Source organism: Entelurus aequoreus, linkage group LG07 (assembly GCF_033978785.1).
Source record: "Entelurus aequoreus isolate RoL-2023_Sb linkage group LG07, RoL_Eaeq_v1.1, whole genome shotgun sequence".
Classification (NCBI taxonomy): Eukaryota; Metazoa; Chordata; class Actinopteri; order Syngnathiformes; family Syngnathidae; genus Entelurus; species Entelurus aequoreus.
In genome coordinates this window covers 10,275,281-10,292,823 of record NC_084737.1, presented here as the reverse complement: position 1 = coordinate 10,292,823, position 17,543 = coordinate 10,275,281, and the positions used below count along the sequence as shown (strand labels likewise).

Sequence of the window (17,543 nt, the reverse complement as noted above, 5' to 3'; positions counted from 1 at the left end):
ATATATATATATATATATATATACACACACACCATATTTTCTGGACTATAAGGCGCACTTAGAATCCTTTTTTTTCCCTCAAAACTTGACAGTGTGCCTTATAACCTGGTGCGCCCAATGTACGGAATAATTCAGATTTTGCTTACCGACCTAGAAGCTATTTTATTTGGTACATGGTGAAATTATAAGTGTGACCAGTAGATGACAGTCAAACGTAAGAGATACGTGTAGACTGCAATATGATGGCAGTCACACATAAGAGATACGTGTAGACGGCAACATGACTCAAGTAAACAACACCATAATTTTATATGTTCCATTGAAAATAGAGAACTTTACAAACGGCGCTCAAAAATCTATCAAAATGTTTTTTAGTACGACTTTGGTAAGCTATAAAGCCGCACTGCTTGATGGATTGTACTGTGCTTGAACATACGAGTATTATTATGGTGTGTGTATAAGCTAAGACATATTATCTGGCGTTTTGTTTCGCAACATTATGCAAAAGTAACTTTTCTTACCTACCTACGTACCTGCTGATCTGCATAAATCCTGAAAAATTGCGCGCCTCCGCCTTTGTAGTCTGTGCTGAAACCGTAGTCGATAATCTTCTTGTTATGGGACATATATGCCATTTCTAATATAAAGTAGTGTAAAGTTCTTACTTATATCTGTCAGTAAACTCGCCATAAAAGCGCTAAAACATACCGGTGTAGTGAGTTTATATTATTCACCCAAGGAACTTTAGTTATTAGAGAGTTCCGGTCGGACGGTTTTTCACGGGACACATTTCTGGCGGATGAGGAGATGCTGCTCTATTATTGATTGAAGTAAAGTCTGAATGTCATTAAAACAGTTAGCTCCATCTTTTGACACTTCTTCCACTCTCGTCCTTGCACGCTACACCGCTACAACAAAGATGACGGGGAGAAGACGCTGTCAAAGGTGAGCCACGTAAATAAGACCGCCCACAAAACGGCGCATCCTGAAGCGACTGTCAGAAAGCAGCTTGAAGATGGTCTGCAAAACATCATCTATGCAACATTTTGACCAAAGAACCACCATTACATGTTATGTAGACCACAAGGAAGTCTTTTACATTTAGAAAAAAATTAAAATATATATGACTCCTTTAATGCGCCTTATAATCCGGAACGCCTTATATATTAAAAAAGATTGAAAATAGACCATTCATCAGCAGTGCGCCTTATATGGTCCGGAAAATATGGTATATATATTATATACTATAGTTCCTACCTATTGTTTCTGTAAACCCGAATAGGGATCGGACGAGGGTTGAAAAGAAAAGAGGTGAGCGCGGCGAAGGAATACAGTTAATTTTAAACAAAAAAACCTGCCATACTGTGAAGGTGACTTTTTCCGTTTTATCCACAATTTCTTTGCTCTGTGCAGCTCTCATTTTTACTTTCTTGTCTCACTCCATGCAAAGAATCAACCGCGAGACAACAAGATGGCACAACCAAACTTGTTAGTTAATACTGTTACCTGATTGGCTGTTTAGCGTGTCACTTCCTGTTTTGCTCCGTTACCAGAAGTGCCTTTGTTCATGCAACCAACCTTGTTTCGTAACTTCCTGATTCTTTTGACCCCCAAAAAAATACATCAAACGGTTTATCGAACGCATTTAAAAAAAAATATTGATTACGTGTCTATCGTGATGTATATTAATATCGTTTTATCGGCCTAGCCCTGATATATACCAAGAAAAAGATATGTTGACACTGGGGATGTCCGATAATGGCTTTTTGCAGATATCCGATATTCCGATATTGTCCAACTCTTTAATTGCCGATACCAATATCAACCGATACCGATATCAACGGATACCGATATATACAGTCGTGGAATTAACACATTATTATGCCTAATTTGGACAACCAGGTATGGTGAAGATAAGGTCCTTTTTTTAAAAATGTATAAAATAAAATAAGATAAATAAATAAAAAACATTTTCTTGAATAAAAAAAAGTAAAACAAAATAAAAACAGTTACATAGAAAGTAGTAATTAATGAAAATCAGTAAAATTAACTGTTAAAGGTTAGTACTATTAGTGGACCAGCAGCACGCACAATCATGTGTGCTTACGGACTGTATCCCTTGCAGACTGTATTGATATATATTGATATATAATGTAGGAACCAGAATATTAATAACAGAAAGAAACAACCCTTTTGTGTGAATGAGTGTGAATGGGGGAGGGAGGTTTTTTGGGTTGGTGCACTAATTGTAAGTGTTGATTTAATAAAAAATTAAATAAATTATTTAAAAAAACGATACCGATAATAAAAAAAACGATACAGATAATTTCCGATATTACATTTTAAAGCATTTATCGGCCGATAATATCGGCAGGCCGATATTATCGGCCATCTATAGTTGCATCCACTGTAAAAATCTCAAATATTCACCATCAACATGTCATCCATTCAGTCTTTCAGCCGAGGATGTCGTTGTGGCTTGTGCAGCCCTTTGAGACACTTGTGATTTAGGGCTATATAAAAAAATAGGGGAAAAAAATAAATAAAAATAATCATGTCCCTGCTAATAAACTGAAAATAAATCGTAATGCATTCCACCAAACACTAATTGTTGAGCAATCGATTATGAATCATCAGATTTACGTCTGGAAGTTCATCAATCAGCCGCGGGGGGCGTTGTTGGCAGCTAATAACAACTCTGGTATTAACGGTGTAAAAAAGGCCCCAAAAAATAGTGTTGTATAATATTAATAACTCATCCCAGTGTCGTCAGTTACCATTTAAAGGTGTTATGTTGCTGTTTAGTTGAATTAAAAGAAGGCACAAGTTGAAGCTAACTTTGCGTAAAGTTTAGCTAGCTCTCGTGAATAAATGACAAAAGGCCGGGAAACTTCTATAATAAAACATTTTAATTACACTATTATAAATTAATTACACTAGTCTACATTAAAAAAATAATGTTGAGCAACTAACCGGGTTTTTTTGGTAGACGGAAGCAAGGTGAGCACTGACTTACCTGGCTGCGTCACGTCCAAGCTAATCCTCCACACATTAGAAAAGAGTCAAATGACAAAAGATTAAATTAAAAGAAAACATTCTTCCAACAACTAGAAAATGCACAGCCTGCTGCAGCCAGCGTGGACTTTCATTATGCACATACTAACACTGCTCTAGCGAGTGTGTGCGTGTGTGTGTGAAACAGGACGCCGGCGTTAAGCCACACCCCCTGGTCACTCCTTATGTGGGCGTGGCATTACCATGGCGACGCTGAACACCTTAACTGCTCAACAGGAATGTCTTTTTGCACCAATTCTGCTCCCCTGTGGACATCTGATCATAATTTAACATGAAAAATCATCATGATTCATGATTAATTTAATGAGGTTAATTTGTGTCTTTATTATGAAAGCTTTTTTGGGGCCCTGAATTTATGCAACTACTTTTTTTTGGTGTGTTTAAATTTTGTGAACTAAATGTTTTGTATCAAATTATGCGGACAATTTTAATTTCACTAAATAAAAAAATGTATGTTTAAAAATTTGTTGAAAGTTGAAGTTTGTTGAAATTCGGTGTTTTAAAATTCAGTGTATAAAAAATACAGTGTAAAAAATTACGTGCAGAAAAATTCACTGTAAAGAATTTCTGTCCAGAAAAATTTGCTGTAAAGAATTTCCATGCAGAAAAAATAAGTGTAAAAAAAGGTCTGTAAAAAATCCTGTATAGAAAAATTGAGTGCATAAAAATTTAAAATGAAAATGTTGTATGGAAAAAATGGCTGGTAAATAGAAAGTTAGTTTGTTGAAATTCAGTTTTAAAATTCAGTGTAAAATAGCGTCTAAAAAAAATCACTGTAAAAAAATTTCCATGCAGAACAATTCGCTGTGAAGACTTTCCGTGCAGAAAAATTCAGTGTAAAAAAATTTTGTTTGTAAAAAATTCAGGGTATAAAAATAAGTGCAAAAAAATTCAGTATGAAAATTTTGTATGGAAAAAATGACTGTAAAATAGAAATATTCACTAAAGTCAAAGTTTGTTGAAATTCAGTGTTTTAAAATTCAGTGTAAAATAGTGTCTAAAAAAAATCACTGTAAAAAAATTTCCATGCAGAAAAATTCGGTGTAAAATTTTTTTGGTTTTTAAAAACATTTGTGTATAAAAATTACCGGTAGTGCAGAAAAATTCAGCATGAAAATTATGTATGGAAAAAAATGACTGTAAAATAAAAATATTCACTAAAGTTAAAGTTTGTTGAAATTCAGTGTATAAAAATTCAGTGTAAAATAGTGTCTAAAAAAAATCAATGTAAAAAAATGTCAGTGCAGAAAAGTTCGCTGTAAAAAAATTAGTGTATAAAAATTCAGTATGAACATTTTGTATGAAAAAAATGACTGTAAAATAGAAATATTCACTAAGGTTAAAGTTTGTTGAAATTCAGTGTTTTAAAATTCAGTGTATAAAAATTCAGTGTAAATAAGTGTCTAAAAAAATCACTGTAAAAAAATTTCCGTGCAGAAAAATTGTCTGAAAAGAATTTCCGTGCAGAAAAATTAACTGTAAAAAAATGTAGTTTGTAAAAAAAAAATTGTATAAAAATTGGTGCTGAAAAATTCTGTATGAAAATTTTGTATGGAAAAAAACGACTGTAAAATAGAAATACTCCAGACCCACTTCCGGTAGTTTTGAAGCAACGAACATATCCACACTGAATTTTTACACAGTGAATTTGGAAACACTATTTTAACAAGTTGAATTTTTGGACACACAAATTATGCTCACAATTTTTTATGTAATGACCTTAATTTTTTAAATTGGGAAAATTCAAACACAAAAATTTCAGTTAAATAAATTGAATGTCCAAAAAAATATTTCGTAATAAAAGACACAAATTAACCTCCATAACTGGTCAAATAAAAAAGTTGTGTTAGTAAAATTTTTAACATAGATTATAACTCATTAGTAAGAAAAGTGGTGAGCAGCAACAATGAATGCATGCTATGAAGAACAATCACTGAGTGTTATCAAGTTAGTAAGGGCCATTTCAACCTATATTCATTTAAATAGACTGCAAAGACAAGATATTTAACGTTCGAACTGGAAAACTTTGTGATTTTATGCAAATATTAGCTCATTTGGAATTTGATGCCTGCAACATGTTTCAAAAAAGCTGGCACAAGTGGCAACAAAGACTGAGAAAGTTGAGGAATGCTCATCAAAGACTTATTTGGAAAATCCCACAGGTGAACAGGCTAATTGGGAACAGGTGGGTGCCATGATTGGGTATAAAAGCAGCTTCCATGAAATGCTCAGTCATTCACAAACAAGGCTGGGGCGAGGGTCACCACTTTGTGAACAAATGTGTGAGCAAATTGTCAAACAGTTTAAGAACAACATTTCTCAACGAGCTATTGCAAGGAATTTAGGGATTTCACCATCTACGGTCTGTAATACCATCAGAAGGTTCAGAGAATCTGGGGAAATCACTGCACTTAACATTGAATGACCATTGAATGCCCATGACCTTGAAACCCTAAGTACTGCATCAAAAAGTGACATCGGTGTGTAAAGGATATCACCACATGGGCTCAGGAACACTTCAGAAAAGCACTGTCACTAACTACAGTTTGCCAGTAAATCTGTTAGTGCAAGTTAAAACTCTACTATGCAAAGCGAAAGCCATTTATCAACAACACCCAGAAATGCCTCCGGCTTCGCTGGGCCCCGAGCTCATCTAAGATGGACTGATGCAAAGTGTAAAAGTGTTCTGTGGTCTGACGAGTCCACATTCCGAATTGTTTTTGGAAACTGTGGAAGTCGTGACCAAAGAGGAAAAGAACCATCCGGATTGTTCTAGACGCAAAGTTGAAAAGTCAGCATCTGTGATGGTATGGGGGTGTATTAGTGCCCAAGGCATGGGTAACTTACACATCTGTGAAGGCACCATTAATGCTGAAGAACAATTATTGTCTGTAAAAATGACACAACATGTTCTATTTTGTATGATAAATTGCAGCAAATGTTTTAATTACAAGTCCAGTAGAAGACGCCGAGGTACAGAAAGTAAGGCACAATCAGGTCATTTTTAAAGCTAAAAATATCTACTGAAAGCGAGAAAAAGTATTGAAGTACAGTAAAACCTGTAAAGTACAATACCCCTGAGGTCACATGATTGACTAGCTAGCCGCAAAAATCCGTGCATCGAGTCAGCTCCAACATGAATTATGGTCTGCCCAGGCTGCTCGGTACATAATGGCTTGAGTCGAAAATAACGACAAATGAAAAAAATAACGGAAACGGATGAGCTCACGTGGAGTTGGAACGCATTACGATAATACGACGCAAAGTATTATAGTCTTTGGTGGTCAGTCTGAGCCTCGAACAGATTATTTCTATTTGTGTGGAGGTTAAATTTGTGTGGATAAATCAAGTTTAAGGGAACAAACTGATTGTTATCAAGTTAGTAAGGTCCATGATTCTCCTAGAGAGTCACCTCACATAGAAAAGTATTCTATTTCAATTAAATTTCAATCATTTTGAACTCCCCTGAGACAAAAGAGAACAACATTGATGTTGTCAAGCAGACCATGATGGATCTCTACGAGGATGATGATGATCTCGTGTGCTAGTGCAGAGTCATTTCCTCTTCCTCATTGTCGGCATCGTCTTCATCCTGCCTCAGCAAGGGCAGCTGGAGCTCCGTGTTCTTACTGCTCAGCTGCCTTATGGACGAGCCTTTATCTGGAAGACGAGACAAAATGGAAGAATTCAGGAAGCAGCCAGCAGAGGGTGCAGACCACTGGCTGTCAAAAACAGCTGATGGAGAGAAATATTTAGGATTTAATTGTTTTATTTTGATATTTAAATATAGTTAGTATGTCAACGACGTTGCTACTTTAGGAGCATTTGTGTTCATCTGATGTACTAAAACCTTGTTTCAACTGTAAATGTAAATATGTAGACATTGTATAGAAACATGGTCATTTATACGGCTAAACCACATGTGTCAAACTCAAGGCCCGGGGGCCAGATCTAGCCCACCACATTGTTTTATATTGAGTTGAGTTTGTGTTTATTTTGAACATGCTCGCATACAACATGATACATCACAATTTCCGGTTTCTCTATTCAACATGTTTGAAAATGAGTAGGAAAAAGCAGAGCTTACTGGTATTTAATCCTACCCCTTTTCCTTTACATAGCAATATTACAAGTGTATTATATTTTATATTCTTATTATGGTACATTTTTTAGTCTATTTTTTACCTTTTGTTTTTGCCCTCTTTTTGTGCCCTTGTATGCATTATCCTTTCCATCCTTTGTAACTGAGCTACTGTGTGGAACTATTTCCCTTGTGGATCATTAAAGTTTGTCTAAGTCTACTTTAATGTTGTCCATTATGGTGGTACTTGTATAGCCAAGTAAAAAAAGTATGAGAACCACTGACATATACCATACATTTAAAGGCCTACTGAAATGAATTTTTTTTTATTTAAACGGGGATAGCAGATCTATTCTATGTGTCATACTTGATCATTTCGCGATATTGCCATATTTTTGCTGAAAGGATTTAGTATAAAACAACGACGATAAAGATCGCAACTTTTGGTATCTGATTAAAAAAAGGCTTGCCCCTACCGGAAGTAGCGTGACGTAGTCAATTGAACATATCCACAAAGTTCCCTATTGTTTACAATGATGGCCGCCAGAAGTGAGAGAGATTCGGACCGAGAAAGCGACGATTTCCCCATTAATTTGAGCGAGGATGAAAGATTTGTGGATGAGGAAAATGCAAGTGAAGAACTAGTGGGGAGTGGAAGCGATTCAGATAGGGAAGATGCTGTAAGAGCCGGGGGTGACCTGATATTTAGGTGGGAATGACTACAACAGTAAATAAACACAAGACATATATATACTCTATTAGCCACAACACAACCAAGCTTATATTTAATATGCCACAAATTAATCCCGCATAACAAACACCTAGGTGTTTGTTATGCTAGCTCCTAGCTACTAGCTACTAGCTTGAGCTAGTTATAGCTCGAGCGGGTAATATGGACGGGATCCCGTATATATAACCCGCCAATACAATTCAAACACCTGCACAACACACACACTCACTCAGCCCAAAGGACCGTTCACCTAACCCAAGGTTCATAAAGCTTATATATTTAACCAAAGTTACGTACATGACACGCACGTACGGGCAAGCAATCAATTGTTTGGAAGCGCGCGGGTGGGACCTGATATTCAGCTGGGAATGACTACAACAGTAAATAAACACAAGACATATATATACTCTATTAGCCACAACACAACCAGGCTTATATTTAATATGCCACAAATTAATCCCGCATAACAAACACCTGGGTGTTTGTTATGCTAGCTCCTAGCTCGAGCTGGTTATAGCAAGCGATCAAATGTTTGGAAGCACAGCTACGTACTCACGGTATCGCATCTGTGTATCCAAATCAAAGTCCTCCTGGTTAGAGTCTCTGTTGTCCGAGTTCTTCGATCTTGACTGCATCTTTCGGGAATGTAAACAAACACCGGCTGTGTTGTGTTGCTGACTTCCCTCGCAAAATATCCGCTTCGCACAGACAACTTTCTTCTTTGCTTGCTCAGCTTTTCTCCATAATGCAATGAACAAATTGCAACAGATTCACCAACACAGATGTCCAGAATACTGTGGAATAATGAGATGAAAACAGAGCTATTTCGTATTGGCTTCAATGGGGAAGCCATACCTCTGTTAAACTGGCTACGTCACGCGCATACGTCATCATACCGAGACGTTTTCAAGCGGAAGTGTGGCGGGAAATTTAAAATTGCACTTTATAAGTTAACCCGGCCGTATTGGCATGTGTTGCAATGTTAAGATTTCATCATTGATATATAAACTATCAGACTGCGTGATCGGTAGTAGTGGGTTTCAGTAGGCCTTTAAGGACGGATTTGTTTGACAAACATGCTTCGTTTTACAAATAAAATATGCATTTACGCTGAAATGTTCATGATATTTCCTTTGACGTACTTTTGGAGTAGTAAGTCTTTAGACCCACGTGCAGTGCGATACCACACACACACATGACGAAGCCCAGCCAGTTGAGCGCGCTCATTTTGTCTCCCATCAGCCATGCTGCCAGCAGCAGCGTGCAGACCTCCTGCAGGGGAGACAAGGTGAGACACCAGGGAGGTATGTCCAAATGCCATGAAGGAAAAAAAGTACCTTAAAGATGCCCGATATGGACAAGGTGAGGCTGGATGTTCGTGAGACGAGGAGAAACTCTGAAAAGCCCAAACCGAAAGCCAGGACTCCTCCCATACTCAACGAGAGCACAGAATACAAGAGAGGAGACAACTCCGTCACCCGGAACAACTTGTCTGACGTGCTCAAGCTCAATCCTACACACACATAATAAATCAGATTGTTCTTTCGCTTATGTGGGTCCAAGTGGCGGGACAACTTGTGTGATGACGAAATAAGTCTCTGGGGTTGATTGAATATACTGTGGAACCTCGATTTACAAACTTTTTGATTTACACACTTTTAGATGGAGCCAAATATGCCTCTAAGTGCAAACCGTGTCTCTGTGTACGAACGCTTCATTCATTCATTCATTCAAGCTATCCATACACTTGGGTAAAACGGAATCCATCCTGTTTGGGTCCCACATCAACCTTAAGAAAGTCAATGACTTCACTATAAAAGTGGGTGACATTGTTATCACCAGGAAAGATGAGGTCACCTACCTAGGTTCCATTTTAGAGGCTAATCTTTCCTGTGGTAAAATGGCAACCAAGGTAATCAAAAAGGTCAACCAACGAACGAGATTTCTCTATTGAATCTCCTCTCTGGTCAACAAAAGCACCATGAGGATTCTAGCGGGAACTCTCGTTCAACCCTTTTTCGATTACGCATGCACCTCCTGGTACCCTAGCACCTCCAAAACCCTCAAATCTAGACTCCAAACATCCCAGAACAAGCTAGTCAGATTACTTCTAGACCTCCACCCCAGATCACACCTCACTCCTACCCACTTGTTCAAAGTGGGCTGGCTCAGGGTGGAGGACAGAGTAAAACAACTTGCACTGAGCCTAGTCTATAAAATCCGTTACACCTCCCTGATTCCGAAGTACATGTCAAACTACTTCCATAACGTAAATGACCGCCATAACCACAACACCAGGGGGAGCTCCACTAACCACGTTAAACCCAGATTCCGATCTAACAAAGGTCTTAACTCATTCTCCTTCTATGCCACATCAATGTGGAATGCACTCCCAACAGGTATAAAAGAAAGGGCATCTCTATCCTCCTTCAAAACCGCAATAAAAGTACACATCCAGGCAACTTCAACCCTAAACTAACACCCTCCCCGGATTGTTAATAATCAAATGTAGATACTTTTTCTTATGCCTTCTGATCTCTCTCTCTCTCTATGTCCACTACTTGCTGTACATATCCTACCAAGTCAGACCTACACTGTTTCAATATCCATTTCTCTGTTCTCAATTGTTGATGACTGATGATAACAACCAAACCTAACCCCCTCCCTCTACACCCCGGATTGTAAATAATGTAAATAATTCAATGTATAAATCCTGATGATTATCTTGTGTGATGACTGTATTATGATGATAGTATATATCTGTATCATGAATGGACCCCGACTTAAACAAGTTGAAAAACGTACTGGGGTGTTACCATTTAGTGGTCAATTGTACGGAATATGTACTTCACTGTGCAACCTACTAATAAAAGTCTCAAACAATCAATCAATCAATCAATTCACTTTGTGTACACGCCTGCAGGCAAAAAGCAGGGCGCAGCATTTTTGGGAAGGCGGAGCCCTATACGTCACTTGCTGCCCAGTACAGTACACTACTAGTCACTCCACAGCGCTTCAGCGTGTGTGCCTTTTTGTGTTATTTTGCCTTTTGAGAAATGCGCACCAATATAAGTCCCCAAAAAACAACAGACCAGCGTGGAAAGAAGGAGGGAATCATTGTGGAGTTAAAAGAAAGACTACCGTATTTTTCGGATTATAAGTCGCAGTTTTTTTCATAGTTTTAGATTTATACTTTGGAGCGACTTATGTGTGAAATTATTAACACATTACCGTAAAATATCAAATAATATTATTTATCTCATTCACTTAAGAGACTAGACGTACCGATAGAAGAGGAAGCGGCGCATTGTCTACCTTTGGAGTTGACAGAGTTGTTTAGAAGCGACACAGAGGAATAAGATTTCATGGGATTTAGCGATTAGGAGTGACAGATTGTTTGGTAAACGTATAGCATGTTCTATATGTTATAGTTATTTGAATGACTCTTACCATAATATGTTATGTTAACATACCAGGTACGTTCTCAATTCGTTATTTATGCGTCATATAACGTATACTTATTCAGCCTGTTGTTCACTATCCTTTATTTATTTTAAATTGCCTTTCAAATATCTATTCTTGGTGTTGGATTTTATCAAATAAATTTCCCCCAAAAATGCAACTTATACTCCAGTGCGACTTATATATGTTTTTTTCCTTCTGTATTATGCATTTTCGGCCGGTGCGACTTATACTCCGGAGCGACTTATAGTCCGAAAAATACGGTATTTGAGAGTAGTAAATGAATGGAAGAATCAATGAAGCGTGCTTCATACCACAGCAAGTTTTATTTGTGATGAGAATGGACTGGGGTTGTCCCGATACCAATGATTTGGTACCGGTACCAAAATGTATATCGATGCTTTTCGATACTTTTCCAAATTAAGCAAACTATGAAAAAGTGTCAATTTTGGCTTTATTTTAACAGAAAATCTTGCAATACAATAAACATATTTTATATATATATATACATATATATATATATATATACATACACTACCGTTCAAAAGTTTGGGGTCACATTGAAATGTCCTTATTTTTGAAGGAAAAGCACTGTACTTTTCAATGAAGATAACTTTAAACTAGTCTTAACTTTAAAGAAATACACTCTATACATTGCTAATGTGGTAAATGACTATTCTAGCTGCAAATGTCTGGTTTTTGGTGCAATATCTACATAGGTGTATAGAGGCCCATTTCCAGCAACTATCACTCCAGTGTTCTAATGGTACAATGTGTTTGCTCATTGGCTCAGAAGGCTAATTGATGATTAGAAAACCCTTGTGCAATCATGTTCACACATCTGAAAACAGTTTAGCTCGTTACAGAAGCTACAAAACTGACCTTCCTTTGAGCAGATTGAGTTTCTGGAGCATCACATTTGTGGGGTCAATTAAACGCTCAAAATGGCCAGAAAAAGAGAACTTTCATCTGCAATTTGACAGTCTATTCTTGTTCTTAGAAATGAAGGCTATACCACAATATTGTTTGGGTGACCCCAAACTTTTGAATGGTAGTGTGTGTATATATATATATATATATATATATATATATATATATAAATATTTTTTTTTTCCTATTGCACTCAAAGAACAATTTTAGAAGGTTAAAATATACATTATGTATCTACATGTTATGTACTTACTGTACATGTTATGTACCTACCGTATTTTCCGCACTATAAGGCGCACCGGATTATAAGGCGCACCTTCAATGAATGGCCTATTTTAAAACGTTGTTCATATATAAGGCGCACCGCATTATAAGGCGCACCGCATTATAAGGTGCATAGAATAGACGCTACAGTAGAGGCTGGGGTTACGTTATGCATCCCGCAGTTGCGAGACCTGTTAGTGGTCCATATATAAGGCGCACCGGATTATAAGGCGCACTGTCAGCTTTTGAGAAAATTAGAGGTTTTTAGGTGCGCCTTATAGTGCGGAAAATACGGTACATGTTATGTATCTACATGTTATATACACTATATTGCCAAAGGTATTTGGCCACCCATCCAAATGATCAGAATCAGGTGTCCTAATCACTTGGCCCGGCCACAGGTGTATAAAATCAAGCACTTAGGCGTGGAGACTGTTTCTACAAACATTTGTGAAAGAATGGGCCGCTCTCAGTGATTTCCAGCGTGGAACTGTCATAGGATGCCACCTGTGCAACAAATCCAGTCGTGAAATTTTCTCGCTCCTAAATATTCCAAAGTCAACTGTCTGCTTTATTATAAGAAAATGGAAGAGTTTGGGAACAACAGCAACTCAGCCACCAATTGGCAGGCCAAATAAACTGACAGAGAGGGATCATCAGATGCTGAAGTGCATAGTACAAAGAGGTCGCCGACTTTCTGCACAGTCAGTTGCTACAGAGCTCCAAACTTCATGTGACCTTCCAATTAGCCCACGTACAGTTTGCAGAGAGCTTCATGGAATGGGTTTCCATGGCCGAGCAGCTGCATCTAAGCCATACATCACCAAGTCCAATGCAAAGCGTGGGATGCAGTGGTGTAAAGCACGTCGCCACTGGACTCTAGAGCAGTGGAGACGCCTTCTCTGGACTGATGAATCACACTTTTCCATCTGGCAATCTGACGGACAAGTCTGGGTTTGGAGGTTGCCAGGACAACGCTACATTTCGGACTGCATTGTGCAGAGTGTGAAATTTGGTGGAGGGGGAATTATGGTGTGGGGTTGTTTTTCAGGACATCATATTGAACCCTATGGGTTAGGAATGGGATGGCACTTATGCAGGAGGCCAAATACTTTTGGCAACATAGTGTATCTACATGTTATGTATCTACATGTGCACAACAGAGGACCTGTAAACTTATTAGAGTAGCGAAAATGTCAATGTGCTAGTTGAGTGACATCAGTGAGTGAGTGGGCAAGTACAGAGAGAGAGGAGCGCGCGCACTGCGCAGTAAAGTGATGAATGAGTCCGGCTGTGTCCTGCAAAACTAACAATAAAGCAACCAGATTGTCACAAATCGGCGGCCTCAAATTCTGACCGGGAAGCGGATTTAGCAGACCCATTGTGGGGTAAAGTGAACAGAAGGGAATGTCTGCCCTATGCTCCTCTACTACAGTCTGCACTGGAGCGAACAGCAGGACCGGTGTAACAACTACATTACCTCTCACTCTTTATAACTCCTTGTGCAGATCTGAATGCTTATTATTTAAATGTTTACCTAGGTTTGAAGCAAAGGTGGTAATACTAATCACCACATTTGGCGAGGCATGTTTTAATGCAACACTTTAAGCGTGGCGCTTCCTTGTTTAAAGCGTCACCTTTATTGTTGGTTTTGAAGCCCAAATACCTCCATATTGCGCTTCACCAACTTCTTTATTAACCGGTAGAATTGTCGTTTTTTGCCATTCTTCCTCTCCAAGATGTTATTGCTTGTATGCACTTTGTGTGTGCGTTTTGACACACTCCACATCATGCGCTTCGGCTCTGTAGTGACCGCCACACAGCGGCACTTGGATGAAAGAACGGTACCGGTACTTTTCAAAGGCAGTATAGTACCGATTTCAATCAATTAGTATTGCGGTACTTTATTAGTACCGGTATACCGAACAACCCTAGACTGGACTTTTTTGGGAAAACATGCCAAAGCAGACTTATTTCACAGCAAAGGAGAGGGCACTCAAGTGTCCCTTTCAGTGTGCGCACACGCACTCACACACACTTGTAGTTTTACCTCCTTCCGAAAAATGCCTACCTCTTTAGGACCACCCCTTCTAGATATATAAAGATTTGTATTTACAACATTAGTAATATATACATACTATGCAAATATAAAAAAGGTAAGCTTTTAGTTAATTATTTATATTTTTAATTGTTTGTTTGTAATTGTTTTTTTAATCTTCATTATTTACTTCAACTTATTACAGTATGTCTCTACCGTAATTACATATTTATTTTATTTTTTTAATAAATTTTGGCCAAAGGGGGCGCATTTCAATTTCTTACACACACTTGTTATTTCATATGTTGACCAGAGGGGGAGCACTTTTAAAACCGACACACAGTCAATGTGAAAAATCCCTCCTTTTTGGGACCACCCTCATTGTGATAGATGTCACCACCAGGGGTGCAAATGAGACATTCTCTATCAGATGCAATGTTATTGGGACCATGATTTGTGTCATCACTTGTTCACACCTCCTCATATGGAAGCTACTTTTCCTTGTTGATGTCTCAAGAAGGGCATGCACGCACGCACACACACACGATACTTTCATTCGATCCCTCCCTTCGTCTGCTCCTTGCTCGAGTGCCCCTTTTAGCTGATGTTAATGTAAGTAGATTTTAATTTTTAAAATGTTTATTGTAGCAATATGGTTGTTGAAGTTAAGGACTATTGTGATTTCTGATCGTTTGTAAAGGCACCAAAGTGACTTCTGTGTGTGTGCGCGTGTTGGCAGCGCATACAGAGGACAGCAGCTTGTTGTTTTGGTTTGTTAATAAAAAGAAAGTTAATCCATCACCCGCTTGTTATGTTTGTTTGATATAAAGTACTGTATAACACTTTAGAATGTGTTCAAAGTGTACAAATTTTCACTAAAATATGGACTTTTGTCGTGGCGAGAACCCATTATTCATATTTACATTGTTTGTAATGGAGAAGTTCACCATACAACCTTTTCGATTTACGAACCCTGTCCGAGAACCAATTAAGTTCGTAAATCGAGGTTCCACAGTATGTGTAAATTGTAGCATTCAGGAAAAGAGATGAACAGTCTCACCTTCGTTAACCAGGAAGAGAGGAAAGAGGCCGAGGAACATGAGAGGTTGGAGGTGGTACATGGCGTCCACCGGGTTCTGGAGGCCTACATGGAAGATGACAGATAAAAACGCAAACTTTTTCCCCGCATTAATTTCACAGTGAAAATGTATTTAAATCCCAGTTGAGCAGCTGTTGGTGGATGTGTTTTGCTTGTCCTTTGGCCTTTTTGGACAACAAAAGAAGCAGTCTCTAAAAAAAATATTTGTTCTACACCAGGGAGGGAGTATGGTTGATCGCCATCATTAAAAAAAATAGGCATCATCCTATCATCCATCTTCACTAAGACATTTGTCACTTGGGGACGGCGTGGCGAAGTTGGTAGAGTGGCTGTGCCAGCAATCTGAGGGTTACTGGTTCAATCCCCACCTTCTACCATCCTAGTCACGTCCGTTGTGTCCTTGAGCAAGACACTTCACCCTTGCTCCTGATGGGCCTGGTTAGCGCCGTGCATGGCAGCTCCCGCCATCAGTGTGTGAATGTGTGTGTGAATGGGTGAATGTGGAAAATAGTGTCAAAGAGCTTTGAGTTCCTTAAAAAGGTAGAAAAGCGCTACACAAGTACGACCCATTTACCATTTACTTGATTGGCATAAACGGCAACGTATGTTACAACGTATGCAGTAACATATTGTATCATTTCTCATGATATTATTTTGTCAAAATGATAAAGGACAAGCTGTAAACATTGATTATTGATCCACTTGTTCATTTACTGTTAATATCTGGTTATTTTCCGGTTCAACATGTTCTATCTACACTTCTGTTAAAATGTAATAATCACTTATTCTTCTGTTGTTTGGATACTTTACATTAGTTTTGGATGATACCACAAATGTAGGTATCGATCCGATACCAATTAGTTACAGGATCATACATTGGTCATATTCAAATGTGTCCAGGGACATATTTACTGAGTTTATAAACATAATATGACATTTTAAAAAAGGAAAAAGATTTTGTGACAATAAAAAACATCGATGTAATCATAGTAGTATCGACTAGATACGCTATTGTACTTGGTATCATAACAGTGGATGTTAGGTGTAGATCCACCCATGGCATTTGTTTACATTTAGGCGCACTAGCTTTTGGGAGCTATTGTATCCTCCTACGGTGTGTAGTGAAGCATGTTTAGCTATTCCTCGTCCTGCAGGGATGATACTTGTAAGAAACTTACTTTATTTGTCGCCATAGAGGTGAAGATTAGGGATTTAGAAGTAGCTAAAGCACAGCCGACTGCGGATGGCTGTTCGCTGCTAGCGAGCTAGCCATGTCTTACAGCACCTCTTCCTGCGGGCGTTTCAGTATTATAACTTCACCTTTATCGTTAGTTTTTAAGCCAAAGCACGCCCATTCTCCCTTTTCTGTCTACACACTGTGTCTGCTTGTAAGTACTCTGTGATTGTGCACTGCCGAACATGCTCATCTGCTCGTAAACCCATCAAAGTCATGACGTGACGGTGCGCCGTCATGCCCGTTACAAAATAAAATAAAATAAATTGGGAACCCATCCATTTTCTACCGCTTGTCCCTTTCAGGGTCGCGGAGGAGTGCTGGAGCCTTACTCAGCTGCATTCGGGCGGTAGACGAGGTACAACCTGGACAAGTCGCCACCTCATCGCAGGGTCAACACAGATAGACCGTATGGTACCGTTTTTGATTCATTAGTGCCGTGATACTATACTAGTACCGGTATACTGTACAACCCTACCCCTGATGAAGAAAAAATGACACACCTGCTGTCAAGAGTCCAAAGACCAACCGCACACAGTTCCGGCATTCACAATAAAAGCGCTACAAAAATAGCCGACACAGGCTAGCGAGCAACTGAGCACTTCGACTTGGTCGTTTTTACACGTAAAT

The 17,543-nt window shown here is 38.5% G+C and overlaps 2 protein-coding genes across 2 annotated transcripts in view; both read right to left on the bottom strand.

The window, feature by feature from the left end:
• Window positions 1-3,198, bottom strand: part of LOC133653362 (collagen alpha-1(XX) chain-like) — a 95,977-nt gene extending 92,779 nt beyond the window's left edge. The window contains exon 1 of the mRNA XM_062052548.1: window positions 3,017-3,198. The gene's annotated coding sequence lies outside the window, so the exon portion shown is untranslated. The remainder of the gene's footprint in view (window positions 1-3,016) is intronic.
• Window positions 3,199-5,872: 2,674 nt separating this feature from the next.
• Window positions 5,873-17,402, bottom strand: LOC133653363 (solute carrier family 35 member C2-like). The gene is made up of 4 exons (XM_062052550.1): window positions 15,641-17,402; window positions 9,224-9,399; window positions 9,029-9,158; window positions 5,873-6,735 (listed from the first exon to the last, which is right to left on the bottom strand). Exons 1-4 carry the CDS (start codon window positions 15,699-15,701, stop codon window positions 6,620-6,622), a joined length of 483 nt encoding a protein of 160 aa, XP_061908534.1. The 5' UTR covers window positions 15,702-17,402; the 3' UTR covers window positions 5,873-6,619.
• Window positions 17,403-17,543: the final 141 nt, after the last annotated feature.

Excerpts from the sequence above, each read along its gene's own strand:
- LOC133653363 (XM_062052550.1), bottom strand. The coding sequence starts at position 15,701 with ATGTACCACCTCCAACCTCTCATGTTCCTCGGCCTCTTTCCTCTCTTC. Across the intron at positions 9,400-15,640 it reads TCTCTTCCTGGTTAACGAAG|GATTGAGCTTGAGCACGTCA; the intron begins GTGAGACTGTTC and ends ATGTGTGTGTAG. Across the intron at positions 6,736-9,028 it reads AAAGACTTACTACTCCAAAA|ATAAAGGCTCGTCCATAAGG; the intron begins GTACGTCAAAGG and ends CTCGTCTTCCAG.